We start from the raw sequence: 16,515 nt of genomic DNA on the forward strand, positions 1-16,515 counted from the left end.
TTCTTTTGCAGGACACAAGCATAACTCGGGGGTGTCCTAAAATCCTTTCAAGATCTGAGATTATAATAACGGTGAAAAGTGGGGATGTATTACACTTAAGTGGGGAAGGAGGGCATTCCAGACTTCCACATTCCACCAGGGAGCTCCCCTCTGCTGGTTGCCAGGCTCACATTTCCTTCAGGTGAGCAGGTGTCACGGAGATGGCAAGAGAAAGTTTTGTCAGAACTGAAACTGTCTCAATCTCCCAAATGAGAACTTGACAATCATGATGGTTACAATTGTCAACATGACAGAATTTAGTCACCATGGAAACAAATCTCTAGACACATCTATGAAAGGATTATCTAGATCAGGTTAAGTGAGATAGGAATAACACTCTAAATGTGGACAGTGCCTTTCCATAGGACAGGGTCACAGACTGAAACAAAAGGAAGAGTGAGCTGAACACAGACATTCAAGGTTCTCTGCCTCTTGACTGGACAGAATGTGACCACATGTCTCCTGCTCCTGCTGGCATTTACCTCCCCTGCGTGACAGATTGCATCCCACGGAACTATAGGCCAAAATCTAATCTTATTTTCTCAAGCCACTATTGTCAGGTATTTTCATTATACCAAAAATACAAGTAACTAACACAATAAAATTTAGACATTTTGGGGCCAGAGATGAGTCTGAATTTGAAGATCTGGTTAATTTTCTGTCCTGTCTGGTTGATAAGTTACTATTTGACTCATTAACCCACAAGCCATGGTGGTTCATTCTTTCCATTCATGGTTTTGCAAAATTGCATTATTATTTCCAAGTACCAGCCACCTAAATAAGTGGATATTTATTTTAATGAGAATAATGAATCATTGCTAAAGAAATATAGTATGTATATCAAAGATATGCAATCAAACTCTCAGATCATTGTTGAACCTTCCTTTGCCATCAAACTTGTCACTTAAATACGTGAATACTTACATTTAGTGAAACATACTATGCATATTGAACATAATGCAGTCAGATCCATCACTGAGTCCTACCTATGTCACCAAACACAGTCATCAAGGGTGCAACATCTGACTACCAGATAGAAGAAATTATAGTCAGCAACATTTAGATTCACGGCCTTTCACGCTAGAAATTCCAACCAAAAATGCAGGTGAAACCGGGCGGTGGTGGCACACACCTTTAATCCCAGCACTCAGCAGGCAGAGACAGGAGGATCTCCATGAGTTCGAGGCCAGCCTGGTCTACAGAGTGAGTTCCAGGACAGGCTCCAAAGCTATACAGAGAAACCCTGTCTGAAAAAAAAACAAAAACAAAAAAAAGTGAAGGTCAAATCCATCATATCTACAAACTTAGGAAGCTGTCACTCCAATGGTATCTGATCATTATGCAATGGTTAGTGAAAACACATGCTAAGGGAGTCACAGCCACTAGCAGGCAGGTAGGGATGAAGCGGTAGAGAGACTGTAGTCTTTCACTGCTGTTGCAGCTTTGACAGCACAAACAACAGAGAATTAGGACAATCTTCTCAAAGTGCAGCCTGTCAAGTCCTCAGGACCCCAAGACCTGTTCAGAGAACGCAGGACACTCAGATCTATTTTCACAATACCAAAGCGATGTTTCCCTTCATCCTTATGACATTTGCACTGATGTTGCAGAAACAACAATGTTGGGTCAAATGTCGTGTGCCTTAACATGAAGCAATGGAGTCACATCAATTTTCTAATAATATCCACTGTGTTCTTCCCTGCCCCATATTCATGAGAAAAAGGGTGGCTTCAGATAAACATTTTATTAACTCTATCAGCTTTCTAGGGTTGCATGTGCCTGTTTGTATGAATGTGTACATGTGGACAGTTACAACTCAGGGCCCTGCTAATTAGTCTGCTCAGGTTGCCGTGAGTAAATGCCATAGACTTCAACAATAGAAACTTGAAGTTTGATCAGAAGGGGTTCATCTGCTGAATGGGGATTTGAGAGAATTGGGTTTGGAAACTGGACCTAGTAAAACCTGACATGCAGAACAGACAGAGGAACAAAGGGAAGAACAGGACTGAAGATTGAAGGAGGCTTGAAAACAGGGAACCTCTGCTTCCGGCTTCGCTGGAGGAGTTTTGTGGAGGTCCTACAAAGGAAAGGTTAAAGCAAGCCAAATTTAAGCCAGAGGTTTGGGTTGTCAAGGGAACCAGCCCAAGATCTGACTTGAAGGCCGTTTGAAACTTTTTAGAGGACAATCCAAAGACTGTCTTTGGGAATTGAGGAGACTGTCTATTGAGGTGCCGCCTCTGCGAGCCCAGCAGGTTGTCATTTCTGACTCACACAAAGCGCCATATGGGCTACTGGCTCCAAATTAAGCAACTGGGAGGTCAGTGGAGAGGATAAAATTTTTAGTTACTTGAAAGCCTTTCTGCGGGCCGTATAACACTATTCAAGTGAAAAGTAGGCAGGCAAAGGTGGTTCTGAGGCTTAGCGGGAGGGAGGAAAAATTATATTGGCCACAAACATTCTCTGCCTAACCCACAGCACGTAGAACACACGGGAGACTTTCAGACAGCTAACAAACTCCTCCCTGGGAAACCATCTCAGAGAAGACTGGACAAAAAGTATGGATAGGAGTAAACTTGACAGTTTCTAGCAGTCCACTCTGACCCCCAGGGTCTCCAGCCAGCAGGGCAGTGAGCATTGGACAGTAGTTCCCAGGCAAGTCTGGCCTGAACTAACTGGCAAATCCTTTGATCTCTCTGTGGTTTGACTTGCAGAAGACATCTGGCTGGGGGTTCTCAGACATACATGATGAAACCTTCCCAGGGAAGGTTTCTGTAAAGCTCTGAAACAGTGTGGCTAGAGGGATACGAGCACAGTGTTACAAACCCCACTGGGGACCTGTACAAAAACTGCAAGGGTGCAGAATCAATGAGGAAGATGAATGGGCTTTGTCAAACGCGTACCCTTGTCTTGCTTTCCTATTGGTTCTGCAACCCTCAAAGAGCTAAATGAGCCCTTCCATGGGGAATTTTGGAAGTCAGGTCCCTGGAGAAAATTGCCCTTTTCCTTTCTTTTCCTTTCTTTCTTTTTTCTTTCTTTCTTTTTTCTTTTTTCTTTCTTTTTTTTTTTGCAGTTTGGGGAGATGGACTTGAGGGAAGTTGATTCGTCGGTAGGCCAGTTGGCCAGCCGCACTTAGGAACGCTGAAGTTTTATATGGAGGAACTAACTGACGCTTCATGCCACTTCTCCCTCTCCTTTGCTGTGCAATGTGTTCTCTGACCTTAAAGCCACACGACAAGTGTGGAAGTCTCCACTCTGGAGCTGTCCTGGATCCAAGACCTGATAGTGCTGGATATTTGAGACAAGCAGTTTATTTGTGGGTCTAAGAAATGGAACAGTTCTAAGCAGCAGAAAACTCAGCTAAGAGAATGTGACTGTGGAATATGTTGTTCCCACTTGGTTCTCAAGCAACAAGCTCCTATAGGCAAACCAATCCTCACACACATCTGTGAAGTCATGATGAGACATCTGGATGAGCGGCTAGTGCCATGTTTAAAGTACAGAAGCATGAAAGCCCTCCAGCCATGAAGTTAACAGAAAGAAGTTGGGAAGAGCCATGGAGGTTTTTGGAATGGCCTCAGTGGCTGTGCGACAGATAAGCTCGTCTTTGGACAAGGAACCCAAGTGATTGTGGAACCAAGTAAGTTGTTTATTTGTCTGAATTTGGGGCTAAGGGATCTTCTACCTAGGTGGAAATGTGAAAGGAATAATATGGATAACCCAGCGGTCCAGGACTGTCCAGGAAGATGTCTAGAAGAGATGAGCTATGGTTAGCTTCTCCATTCTATTTTTTGTAGGGGTACCTACAAAAAAATAGAATTGGGGGATTTAAAATTACCTATGCGCTCAGAAGAAGCTGAGAGAATTGTGCCTTCTCCGTGGAATCAAGTCAAACTGTAGAAACCAAAGTGGGACAGCTTCAGAATCTAAGCCCAGGTGATCCTGTAGCAGTGGCTCCAGATTTAAATAATGCTGACCTTCCATAGGTCAAACATCTGCTCCCCAGAGAGCATAGGATGAATCAGAGTCCTGGACGTGGAGCGTGAAGCCAGAATAAGTGGCCATTCACTACAAATATGTGAGCACGATCCTCTGTGGAAGGAAGGTGTGCAGACACTCGGGTCTACTTATTCAAACTGCAGCTGGAAGCCGCTACTAGAGAGAAATAAGGAGGAAGCAGTGTGGTTCCCAGTGAGACCAGATCCAAGAATGGGAATTAAGTGAGTGTATGGGACTTCCAGCCAAGAGACACTTAAAAGTCTGTGGGAACTCCCTATGTGCCTTCAGAACCCGTGTTCCTAGCTGTTCTAAAGCAGCTGTGCTAAAAGTGTTGAAAGAATGCGCTCTACACAAAAGGTGTCTTTTAGCATCACTTAAGTTGACATCTAAATTCAACAATTTCTTGTTATTAAAAAGGACAGTAATTTCTACTTGGTAGAAGCTGCCAGTTATTTCAGTCAGGTAGTGGCTATCGCACTAAGCCAGGGGTCTACCGGTGAGCAAACTCCATTAAAGTATAGCGACAAGCAAATCTTAGCCTAGTGACAAGCACCAGTAGCCACAGGCCATCAACCTGGCTTCTGGGAAAGAAACAAGTGCTCTTTGCTCTGCTGTTTTGAAGCTCAGTTTGTTTCCCAAGGTCAAGAAGGGGCCCTGGGAGGCCAGATGGGGGACTGTGGTAGGGCAGGCTCCACTCACTCAGAGAACTGTAGGAACAGGAGGGTCCTGTGTGGGCAGTGAAGGAAGTGAAGGATCTAGAAACAGGAAGGGAAACCCAAGCTTGGGGGGCATCTTCAGACTCCTCAAGGCCACCTACTGTAGAGGCTCAGAGCCAGAAGAGACAGACCTGAGGCTGAACAGTGAAGCAGGGAAGTTTATGTTTACCACTTTTGTTTTGTTACAGTAAAAGTTCGTAAGTCGAGCAACTCAGTCTATTTATTGCCTTTCAATTTCTTTCTTTCTTTTTTATTTATTAAAAATTTCCACTTCCTCCCATCCTCCTGTTTCCCTCCCACTGCCCTCTTCCCCTCCCCCTCCCTCTCCAGTCCTAAAAGAAGTCAGGGTTCCCTGCCCTGTGGGAAGTCCAAGGCCTCCCCCCACCATCCAGGTCTAGAAAGGTGTGCATCCAAACAGACTAGGCTCCCACAAAGCCAGTACATGCAGTAGAATCAAAACCCAGTGCCATTATCATTAGCTTCTCAGTCAGCCCTTATTGTCAGCCACATTCAGAGAGTCGAGTTTGATCACATGCTCACTCAGTCCCAGTCCAGCTGGCTTTGGTGAGCTCCCATTAGATCAGGCACACTGTCTCAGTAGGAGGACCAACCCCTCATAGTCCTGACTTCCTTACTCATGTTCTCTCTCCTTCTGCTCCTCATCTGAACCTTGGGAGCTCAGTCCAGTACTCCAATGCGGGTCTTTGTCTCTATCTCCATCCATCGCCAGATGAAAGTTCTATGGTGATATGCAAGATATCCATTAGTGTGGCTATGGGAGAAGGCCAGTTCAGGCACCCTCTCCTCCGCTGCCCAAGGGCCTAGCTGGGGACATCCCCTTGGACACCTGGGAACCCCTCTAGAGCCAAGTCTCTTGCCAACCCTAAAATGGCTCCCTTAATTAAGATATCTACTTCCCTGCTCCCATATCCACCCTTCCTTCATCCCAACCATCCCATTCCCCCAAGCTCTCCCCAATCCTCCCCTTCTCACTTCTCTCATTCCATCTCCCCTTCCCCCCACCTTACCCCCACCCCCGTGCTCCCGACATTTACCCGGTGATCTTGTCTACTTCTAATATCCAGGAGGATAAATATGTTTTTCTTTGGGTTCACCTTCTTATGTAACTTCTCTAGGATCATGATGTATAGGCTCAATGTCATTTGTTTATGGCTAGAATCCACTTATGAGTGAGTACATACCATATTCATCTTTTTCGGTCAGAGTCATCTCACTCAGTAAAGTGTTTTCTATTTCCATCCATTTGCATGCAAAATTCAAGATGCCATTGTTTTTTACCGCTGAGTAGAACTCTAAAGTGTATATGTCCCACACCTTCTTTATCCATTCTTCCATTGAGGGGCACCTAGGTTGTTTCCAGGTTCTGGCTATTACAAATAGTGCTGCTATGAATATAGTTGAACAACTGCTCTAGGCTGGGCAGTGGTGGCGCACACCTTTAATCACAGCATTCGGTAGGCAGACGTAGGTGGATCTCTGTGAGTTTGAGGCCAGTCTGCGCTACAGAGCAAGTACTAGATCAGGCTCCAAAGCTACACAGAGAAACCCTGTCTAAGAACCACTGCTCTAGGACCAACGTTCTATATTTTGTCACTATTGAATAAATATTAATAATAATAACAATTTATAATAAAAACTCCTTGCCAGTTTATATTCCTTATCTCTCATTCAGAGGACAAATTTTGTTAAAATGTCACAAGAGAAAAGCTTGGATTTCTACATGACGCAGGAGTTCCCCCTCTGTTTGTCTTGGAAGTTAGCCCCTGGAAGAAAAGAAATAAGACCAGCAGGACAGGAAATCCCAGTCAGCAGATAGCACATAGCTTGGTTGCTGTAAAAGGAGTAAACTGGTTTGGGATTAGGCTTACTGGCTGCGGCAAAGAACTGATCTTTCTCAGAGGAGCCTGTTTATCCAGAGGTTGAATCATGTAACTCATTCTTCTTCCTCTGTGATCATGTTTTTTTGACAATATCTTTGTTGCCTATGTTCCTAAGTCACCAGATCAGATGTCTCAAATGACGGAAAACTTCACCCAGTGGGGCTAATTACCCAAGAGATGGTTTTAGGGTCAGGGACTAAATGTCTGATTAAAGTCGGGTGGGTTTGTGTTTCAGTTAGCTTTCCTGAGCTCATGTCCCTTCTGGCAAGGCCTCATTGTCCTCCAGAAAAATGGTTCAACTTCTGTGCTCTCACCACAACCTGACCCAGGCCATGGCTGTCATCAGGTATGACAAGAAATTTTTTCAGTGACAACTGAGAACCAAGTTTCGTTCCTTCTCTTTGGCAACTCTGGGACATCACTGAACACTGATTTCCTCTGGTTACGTGAAAGAGCTCCAAGGAAACTTTTGACTTGGACACACTGTGATACTAACAATGCTCCAAATAACAAGACCAAATCCGGCAAGAAACACAAGGGAAGTGCAGCATCATGAATATCTTGTGGCCATCGAAATTCTGTGATTTGTGAAAAATAGCACAGAAAAAGACTCTGCTTTCTCTGTGTATCTTTCTAACAGCCTGTAGATCACAGGGGGCTCAACAAATGGGAACAAGCACTATTTCCGGTTCCAGCACCCATTTCCCTGGCTCTGTGAATGGAAACTGGGTTCTCAAGAGCTTAAGAAAGAGGCCCAGCCACATTTGCTGTCTTTACCCCCAGTGACAGCATCAGCTCATGAAGCTGGTTACGATGGCTACTATAGTGTAGACTACAGTGTTTAAGTAGCATAAGGCTTTGATGTGGATAATGTTTTATGTAGTTACAGGAACTCTTGAACAGACCCAAGAGGCCTCGCCCTCAAGCACTTTGCCCTTTCCTATCCAGCTGATGCATGACCTGGTGGTCATTAGCTTACTTGAGCCTTCCTATAACTATTTTTGCTTAAAATGGCCATTTAGCATTTCAGCAAAACCAAAATGATTCCTTTCTCTTAGGAAAAATGAAATATTCTGCCAAAAATCTAGGGATAAGAGATGGCAGATTAAGGAGCTAGTAGCCAAAAACCTAGGGACATTCCTAAATATCAACAATTAGAAGATAAAAGGAGTTAAACAGGATGAAAAATGCAGCATTTAGATCTCCAAAACCTTCAAGAGATTCTATTCCTCACGCCACCCTCATCCGCCAACCCTATGCCAACAGACGAGGTGGACTGGAAGAGATGAGTAGCAAAGAGCCCAGCTGATGCCTAAGCCAGTACTGAATCAATGCAGCCTATCTATGGGAATGGGTGCTCTCTCATCATAGAACCACATTGTGCTCGTCCCTTAGAGTAGTGGTTCCCAAGCTATGGGTCATGACCCCTCAGAAGGGAGTGTGTGACCCTTTAACAGGAGTCACATGTCAGATATCCTGCATATAAGATATTTACATTATGATTTATAATGGTAGCAAAATTACAGTCATGAAGCAGCAATGAAATATTTTTATGGTTGAAGTTCATGACAACAAGAGGACCTGTATGAAAGGGTCTCTGCATCAGGAAGGGTGAGAACCATGGCCTTGGAGTTACTATAGCTCAGTTTCAATGGCTGAAGTTTCTCAGGATATTGGGGGTGGGGTCCAAATCTGAAATTCACTAGTTGTTGCAGTGAATTACAATAAAAATTTGAGGGCCAACTGGTCTTTCATAAGAAAATACTTGATGCACAATGGAAAACTCTATCCTGAAGATTAATAAGAATAGATTTTCAACAACTACCTTGAAAAGCCATAGGTCAGGTTCTGGTTCTGGTTCTGGTCTCTCTCTGGTCGGGAACTAGGGCCACAGAAGCTTTGCTCAGATGAGCCTCTCTCACTCTCAGGGAAAAAAGAGTTGTTGTCATGGTGTAGAAAAGAGGGTTAGAAACATTGAAAAGACATGAAAGAAGCCATTAAATGTACTCTATCATCTATAATAGTCTATTGAGAGATGGACCGATCTGTCATCTAGGTCTCTTTTCTTTTTCCTTGAAAACTTGCGCTAAACCAGCAAGGTTGGCTGCAGATTAGGTTATCCCCCAAGATCCCTCCCTCATATTGGTCTCTTTTCTTTCTCTTTTCCTTTGAGAACTTGCATTACACCAGCAAGGCTGGCCACAGACTAAGTGGTTCTCCAAGATCCCATCCTAGCCAGGGTCATGCTTACCTCTTCTGTTAGCTCTGAGTCTGGAGACTCTGCACAAGGCCTCGGGGACCCATATTCACCCCAGAAGCACAGCCACTGGCTCCAGAACAGTAGAGAAGTGATGGAATTCTCCTAGAGGAGCTGCCCATGGGTAACACGGTCCAGGGTTTGCAAATCCAGGCTCTACATTCAGTGATTTGGCTACCAACAGTCAAGAGCTGCAGCCAAGCCAGAGAGCAACAGTCTTACAAATGACCTCCAAAATACCAAGTCCAATGGGGCAGCCATTACCTCTTACATGGTGACATGAGAAGTTTTAATATTCTAGAGGAAATGAAGTGGGAAAGGTGCAGGGAAATAGGAATTCTGGCAGTCCTAAGTGACCGGTACCGTCAACTCGGTCTCTGCCTTTCAGAGGATAATAAAAACTTAAGGGTTTTTATTCATTTAATAGGTAAGAGTTCTCCATTGCCTGTTGCTTCCAGGGATTTGCTTAGTATCCTTATTTCTAAGCAGAGGAATGTCAGAGCAACGAAAAGAAGGAGGAAAGCTAAGTTATGTTATAGCGATTGCAGCCTGATTGATGTTTGGCAAATTGCATCTGAGTAAAAACTACTGTGTTTCATTTTCTCCTTAAACCATTTCTACTTGAAATTCGGAATTATCTTCTGTGCTAAGAGTCAAATCTTTGAGGCTACTCCTTTGGGCAGGGGAAAGGAGGTTGAAAAAATAAACGCTTACTCTCTGTTGGGCCACTGGCCACACGTCCCCGTGATACCCTACTTTCTTCTCTGGGTTCTGCCAGCAGTGGTGGAAGTTAATGTGATGTGTGAAGCTCGGGTGGGGAAAGTAAGAATTTTAAATGAAGTCTTCAGGTCTGAGAGCTTCAACTTTGAATAATGGTCCTGAACTGGCAGTCTCTTTTCCCCGGCTCTAGCTCTACCTCCTGAGTTTGGTGAGAGATCATGTGATCCACGTAGTCACACAATTACTATACATTCCTGAGACATCCATCTGACTCCAGAATCAGAAGAAATTATAAAACAAAACTGAGGACAGCAGCACAAGGACAGACCTCCCTCACCCACACACAACACAGCACTAGTGGGGTCCTGTCAAACACAGCCACTTGGCTACTCAACTTTCAGGTCCCTGGCCCTTTTCTAGGCTCAGCAATTAGGAAACAAACTCATTACTACCATGAAACTCCCTGAGTAATGGAGGAAAAATAGGACTCAAATCAGGACACACTATCTGTGGCTCTAGAGAAAGGAGTCAAAGTATGAGAAAATAATGTTTCTAAGGCCTACTCTCCTTGCTTTTAAGTCAGGGTAAGAAAGTTAGTATTCTATCTCTGTATCCTGCTATTGTGCTTTTTTTGGAAAGTCTTCTCAAAAAACTGGGAGCTCAGTTTGACTTCTTGAAATCAGATGTCTGTCACCCTCTCTTGCCCTGCTTCAGCCCTGTTCCGGCACCTCTGAGATGGAGACATCCTGCTCACTTTCCTACCCAAACATTCAGCTACCATTAGCTCAAAGAAGGACATTCTGTGTACTCGGCCCCCTGTCCTATCAAGGACAACTTTGTAATTCTATGGACTATGGGCTCTACAGGCTGAGACGCAGGCTGTGAGGAATGGCACAGATGTCCAGACTCAGGCCAAGGGCTAGTCCCAGACTGGTTATCTGTAAAGCAAGGCCATAATGTGCTCCTGGAACACCCGGCAGATGGTTTTTGGAGCTGGCACGAAGCTCTTTGTGGAGCCCCGTAAGTTGATCTTTTTCTTTATTTCTGTGCATAATTTGAGTTCTGAGACTAGAGCTACCCCCCAGTTTATATTACAAATTATAACTAGCAGATTCACTTACATCTCAGAGATAGAGTGGAGCAGAAAGAAGGGGGCCAGCATGAGGACTCTGAGCTGCTCACATGCTTCTGTAACTACTTTATTTTTAATATACGGATGCTAAAATGCTAGCCCTCATTTATTTCTGAACTCTTCAGGTCAACCTAGAAAACAGAGGAATCTTTTTGAAATTATACTAGTAAATGTATCACTGGGGGGAAGAGAGGCAGTCACAGGTGCACATGGGCTCAAACTCCCCAGGGTGTGGCTTGTTTCCTACACTTACTTTGGCTAAGCTGACTAGTCAGCATGCCTCCTGACAGAGCACAAATATTCCTCCCCTAGGAAGGCTTAGGAGACAGGTGGTTAACCCGGTGAGAATAACCAGGTAGGGCAAACCTTAGGGCTTAAGTGAAATCCCAGACTGGCAAAGAACCGTGAAATTCTGAGTGGCATGTGTTATAGATGCCACAGTTCCTAGAGAACCAATGGGATCATAAAGAACGTGTAGAGAGGGCGGTCTCTATCTCTCTGCTGTTTGCCCGCATGTAATTTTAGCACTGTATGAGTGTCTTAAGAGAATGGCTGAAAACAAAATGAATGGTATTGTCCAAGTAAATACATTTGAAATAAAGTGTTGAAATACAGTCATATTCATGGAATAATAAGAGATTATTCTCAAAGATAAACAATGAAATCTTTCCTTTAAATGTTATCTTCAAATATTTGTTTAAATCAAATGCAAAGTAGACTAAGTTCCATACGAGTACATGTTCCTTGGAGTACATTCTACTTATTTAAAAATAAAGGGTCAGTTCAAACCAGATAGCTGTTTTCTTTGGTTGCCATGCCAATCAGAGGCCAACGAATTAATTGAATAAACTTTTATTTCAATTGTTTTAAACATATGGATCTTAACTAGGGAGAGAGCCTGAGAAAATGTTTTACTAAATCAATACTCTGTGTCCAATCTAAAACCCCAACAACTACATTCAAGTCTCAGCATGTGCGTTCATGCATGTCTCCAGACATCCACCTTGCCAGCTATATTATAATATTTAAGTTATTCACATATAATCTCCTTATGATAACTGATGATAATCTCTTGATGCATTTAGATTTGAAAATCCCACACAAGCAGCTGGGCCCAGGAGCACACACCAGTAATATTAGCACTCAGCAAGCTGAGGCAGGAGGATTGAGTGTGAAGTTAGCCTTAACTACTTAGAGAGACCCTATCTCAAACAGCAAAAATACAAGTAAGCTTTCACTGTCCAACTTTCTCAAACTGAATCGTGCTCTTGAATAACCGACAAGATGAATTTGAGCTTTCTTTGGTTAGTTTGATTTTTTTTAATTGAACAAATTTCTAACTCCTAACTCTCTTGAAAATCAACCACAATACATCTCAAGCCACAAACAGGATAATGAACAAGAAATGCCATGCTCCTGGAAGGAGACAAGTAATGAAGACTTGTGGTTTTCAGCCGTTAGTGCTGGGGTTATCAGTTTTACTGTCAGCAACTTCAGTGTGTAAGAAAACAAAACAGGAAATAAAAAAGCAAAGGTTTTCTCACGAAAGTTGAGAGTAAATATTCTAAGAAAGTCTTTTAAAAACAAGAAAGGAAGAAAGAAAGAAAGAAAGAAAGAAAGAAAGAGAGAGAGAGGAAAGGAAAGGAAAGGAAAGGAAAGGAAAGGAAAGGAAAGGAAAGGAAAGGAAAGGAAAGGAAAGGAAAGAAAAGAAAGAGAAAAATAAAGAAAAAAAACCAAAATCTTGTCTAGAGCTAAAGCCAAAATAGTCAGAATCTTGGAAAGTTGTCTCCTTCCCTGAGTGCCAGATCCCCATCTTTCATTTGAGCTTCTTGATGAAGAAAAAATAAGAAGAATTATGATGTAGACATGAGGAAGCCTTCTCGGGACAGCTTGTTCTCTTGGGCTCACCCAGATCCACCGTGACCTAATTATACCGTGGAGATCAGCAGCCACCTTCCCATTAACAACCACTCCTCTCAATCAACCGGACCAACTGACTGGTCAGAGCTTTACTACCGTGGACCCCATGGCTAAAACTCAGACCCAGACTCTGGATAGAGCACTAGAAAAGTCAATTCTTTTCACTTGCATATGCACTACCAAGATTTTCTGTTTAGTAAAAGACCTGCTGCCTTGATCATAACCCATGAGATAACATACATTGTAATTCAACATAGTTTTCATTTGATACCAACAACCCCAGCTCTTTATTAGCAAATACCATGGGCATATGGGCTCTGTTCATGAGAGAAATTACTGCTGAAAGTCAGAAATGAGTTTTAGGATTAGAAATCTGTTCACAGGTCAGTAGGTAAGAACAAGGCTCTTTGTTTTGTGGTTATTTAAAGATAACATAGAATCCAAGTCTCTGTGGACACAAAATTATCACAATTCAGAAGCTCCAATCAGGCAGTATGAGAATCATTACTGTCTTTCTCAAAGCGTCAAGACTGCCCATTTTAAGGAAAGAAAAGGTGCATACCTAGAATAGCACTGAGTTATAGTCAAAGCAAGGTATGAAAGAAGAGGCAGGTAGAGGATCCATTTCTGGGACCAGCGTTCATTCCACAGCCCCTCTTAGAATAAAGTAAGAAATAAGTTTAGCTTGTTCTATTTACTTTCTGAGGATGATGGTTGTTATCTGCTGATGGTGTGTGCCTCCAGTCCTAGCACTCAGAAGATATAAACAGAAGAGTCACTAGTTCAAGATCATCCCTGACTACATAACAAGTTCTGGGATGCATGAGACCCTGTCTCCAAAGAAATGACTCCAAGGAGGTAGCAAACACCTTTAGTTTTACCACTTAGGAGGCTGAGTGAGGTAAAAGGATCAAGGGTTTGATCAGCCTTATATACAGTTAAAGACTATATCAAACAAACAAATAAAAACACTCAAATTGTATAGTAGGTAGGCCCTTGGGAAAAGAATCATTATCCACCCAAATAGAGAGAAATCCAGCCTTTCCTTCCAGTGCAATCTGTTCCAGTCTACAGAACAGGGAAAACACCTCACAGTAACTCCAACTGCCACCCTCTGAGTTTGAGTTGATTATGCAGACCTTTCTAGAAGTCTGTGCTTTTAACTGACACAATGCAAAGTATGAGCGCCTTCCATAATCTCCTCCAAGGGCTCCCATGTTTAAAATTAACAAACTGACCCAGACAGATATTCAGCCTGACCTCAGTTGTCCAACTAACTAACAAATCATAGCTTACCCAAAAACTTGGTTTTAAAACTGTGTGTGCACAGGTAGACATGTGTGTGCAGGTGCACGCACACATGAGCACAGGGAAGCCAAAGGACTACACTGAGTATTATCCTCAGAAACACTACCTATCTCACTTGAGACAGAGTCTCTTGTTGACTTGGCATTCACCAATTAGGCCGGACTAACTGGTCAGCAAGCCCTGAAGATCCGGTCTCTGCTCCCCAGTGCTGAGATGACAAGAACTTGCCACCATGCTGGCATTTTTATGTGGGCTCTAGAAATCAAACTCAGGCCCTCCTGCTTACAGAGCAAACACTTCACCAAATGAGCTCTCCAGCCTTTTTTGGGTTGGGGTTTGGGTTTGGTTTAGTTTGATACAGGGTATCATATAGCCAAGACTGCGCTGCTACTCAAGAGTAACCTAGAACTCCTGATCCTCCTGTTTCCACCTTCCTGCTGGAATCAGTGATATATAGCACTATGGTAGGTTTATGCGGTGGCAGGGATCACACCCAGGGCCTCATATTAGACCTCCGTTCTAGAAATTTCTTTATAGTTGCTACACCACATCTCTCTTCCAGTCCTATCTCCTTTCTGCTCCTTATTATGAAGCCAAACTAACTGTCCCTTCTTTCCTCTCACCTTGCCCATGCGTCTATGAAAGGCTATCAGGGATACCACTAACAAGGTATAGAGTGTTCTAGATTCTAGCCAACACCAGTTTAATTCTCCTAAGGCTGTAAATTATCATCTCAGTTGATTATATTTTCAGAAATTCAGCTTCCTACTACACCATCTGTTTTCATTATGAAAAATGGAACGAATGTTGCCTGTCTGGTAAAGGACTTCTATCCCAAGGACGTGAATATAAGTCTCAAGTCATCCAAGAAGATAGCAGAATTTGACCCTGCTATAGTCATCTCCCCCAGCGGGAAGTACACTGCTGTCAAGCTTGGTCAGTATGGAGATTCGAATTCAGTGACATGTTCGGTTCAGCACAACAGTGGAACTGTGCACTCTACAGACTTTGAACCACATGCAAATTCTCCTGGTGAGTATCTAGCTTGAAGGAGCTAAGACGGGAAAACTGGAGGAAAAGAGAAGCGGGCAGTGTGAGCCCAGCATAGGTTACTTCTGGTTTAGCATTATGCTGAAAAAAAAAATGAAGGCACTCATCTCTGGCTAAGAAGGAATTGCTCTGCGTCTCTCCTCTTATTTAATCCCCATTGCTCATCTTCACCAACCACGGTCTTTTTCATATAAATGTCTGGCACCAACGGTATCATTTTAATCCAAAAACCCCACAAGGCTGGTTGTCTCATCATTGATTAAAAATCTTTGTTCTCCCTACAGATTAGAGGGCATCTTGAGGTTGTCCTGATGATGCCAAAGATCCCAAATCGAAGGAATCCTGTCTGTATAAACAGATATATGGCCCTCTTATCCTCAGTTTACCAACCCAGAGTCTCATCCTTTTGCTGTTTGCTTGCCAACTTAATCTTGACCACTCTTGTTTTTTCTAGATGACATAAAACCACCAGAACAGGAAAGTGTCACACAAACTTCAGAGACTTGCCATGGCTCAAAAGGTTAGTTCAAACAAAGTGGTTAAAACAAATTCTGTCATTGTCACCTGAGACCTCAAAGCATCAAACTTCAAAGGAAAACAAAAAAACATACCAAATCCACTGGTTCCCCATCTCCATCCCAGCAGAGCTGGCCAGGCTGTGAGCCGGTGTTTTTCTCCTGTCTGGGTGGGCACAGGAGCCTGAGGGCTCTGAGTGCTGCCTGGCACTGTGCTGGATGTACAGGCCAGGAAGAGCTATGGCCATTTGGAGCAGACTGGTGACAGTTGTTGGCACTGTAGGGAGAAATCTAGCCCCTCCTGAAGCTGCTGTTTTACTTTTATTCCATCATAGTTCACAGCAAGAAGGTTAACATGATGTCCCTCGTAGTGCTGGGGCTACGGATGCTGTTTGTCAAGAGTGTGGCCATCAACTTTCTCTTTACTGCCAAGTTACTCTTCTTTTAAGGTAAGAATTGCTCACTTTGTATTCACAACTCCACCCCAATTATGCTATAAATTGGGAAGGATATTTGGAAATGGTAACAAACAAGGAAAGTGTGCTGGTGCCGTCCCATAATTTTAGCCCTTGGGAAGCTAAGGCAATAGGATTGATGTGAGTTCAAGACCAGCCTTGATATATAGCATCAAGCTGGCCAGGGATATGTAGCAAGACCTTGTTTCAAAAGAAAGGACGGAGGGAGGGAGAAACAGAGAGGGGGATTGAAGGAGGGAAAGAGGGAAGGAGAGAGGGAGGTAGGAAGTGATGGAGAGAAGGAGGGAGGCAGGGAGGGAGGGAGGCAGGGAGGGAAAGAGAAAGAAAGAGAGAGAGCACTCTAGGCATGCCTATGAAACTCATCTTTCCTGTGGCTGGAGAGATGGCTCAGTGGCTAAGAGCACTGACTGTTCTTCCAGAGAACAAGAGTTCAATTCCCAGCACCCACATGACAACTCACAACCATGTGCAAGTCAAGTTCCAGG

The 16,515-nt window shown here is 43.5% G+C and overlaps 1 gene segment (V, D, J or C); it reads left to right on the forward strand.

Annotated features, from left to right (window-relative positions):
* Positions 1-10,585: 10,585 nt before the first annotated feature.
* On the forward strand, positions 10,586-16,002 carry LOC101992206. The segment is given in 4 exon segments: positions 10,586-10,649; positions 14,743-15,021; positions 15,494-15,559; positions 15,890-16,002. Coding segments are annotated over 4 exon segments (522 nt in total).
* Positions 16,003-16,515: the final 513 nt, after the last annotated feature.

This window comes from Microtus ochrogaster, unplaced genomic scaffold (genome assembly GCF_000317375.1).
Source record: "Microtus ochrogaster isolate Prairie Vole_2 unplaced genomic scaffold, MicOch1.0 UNK145, whole genome shotgun sequence".
Classification (NCBI taxonomy): domain Eukaryota; kingdom Metazoa; phylum Chordata; class Mammalia; order Rodentia; family Cricetidae; genus Microtus; species Microtus ochrogaster.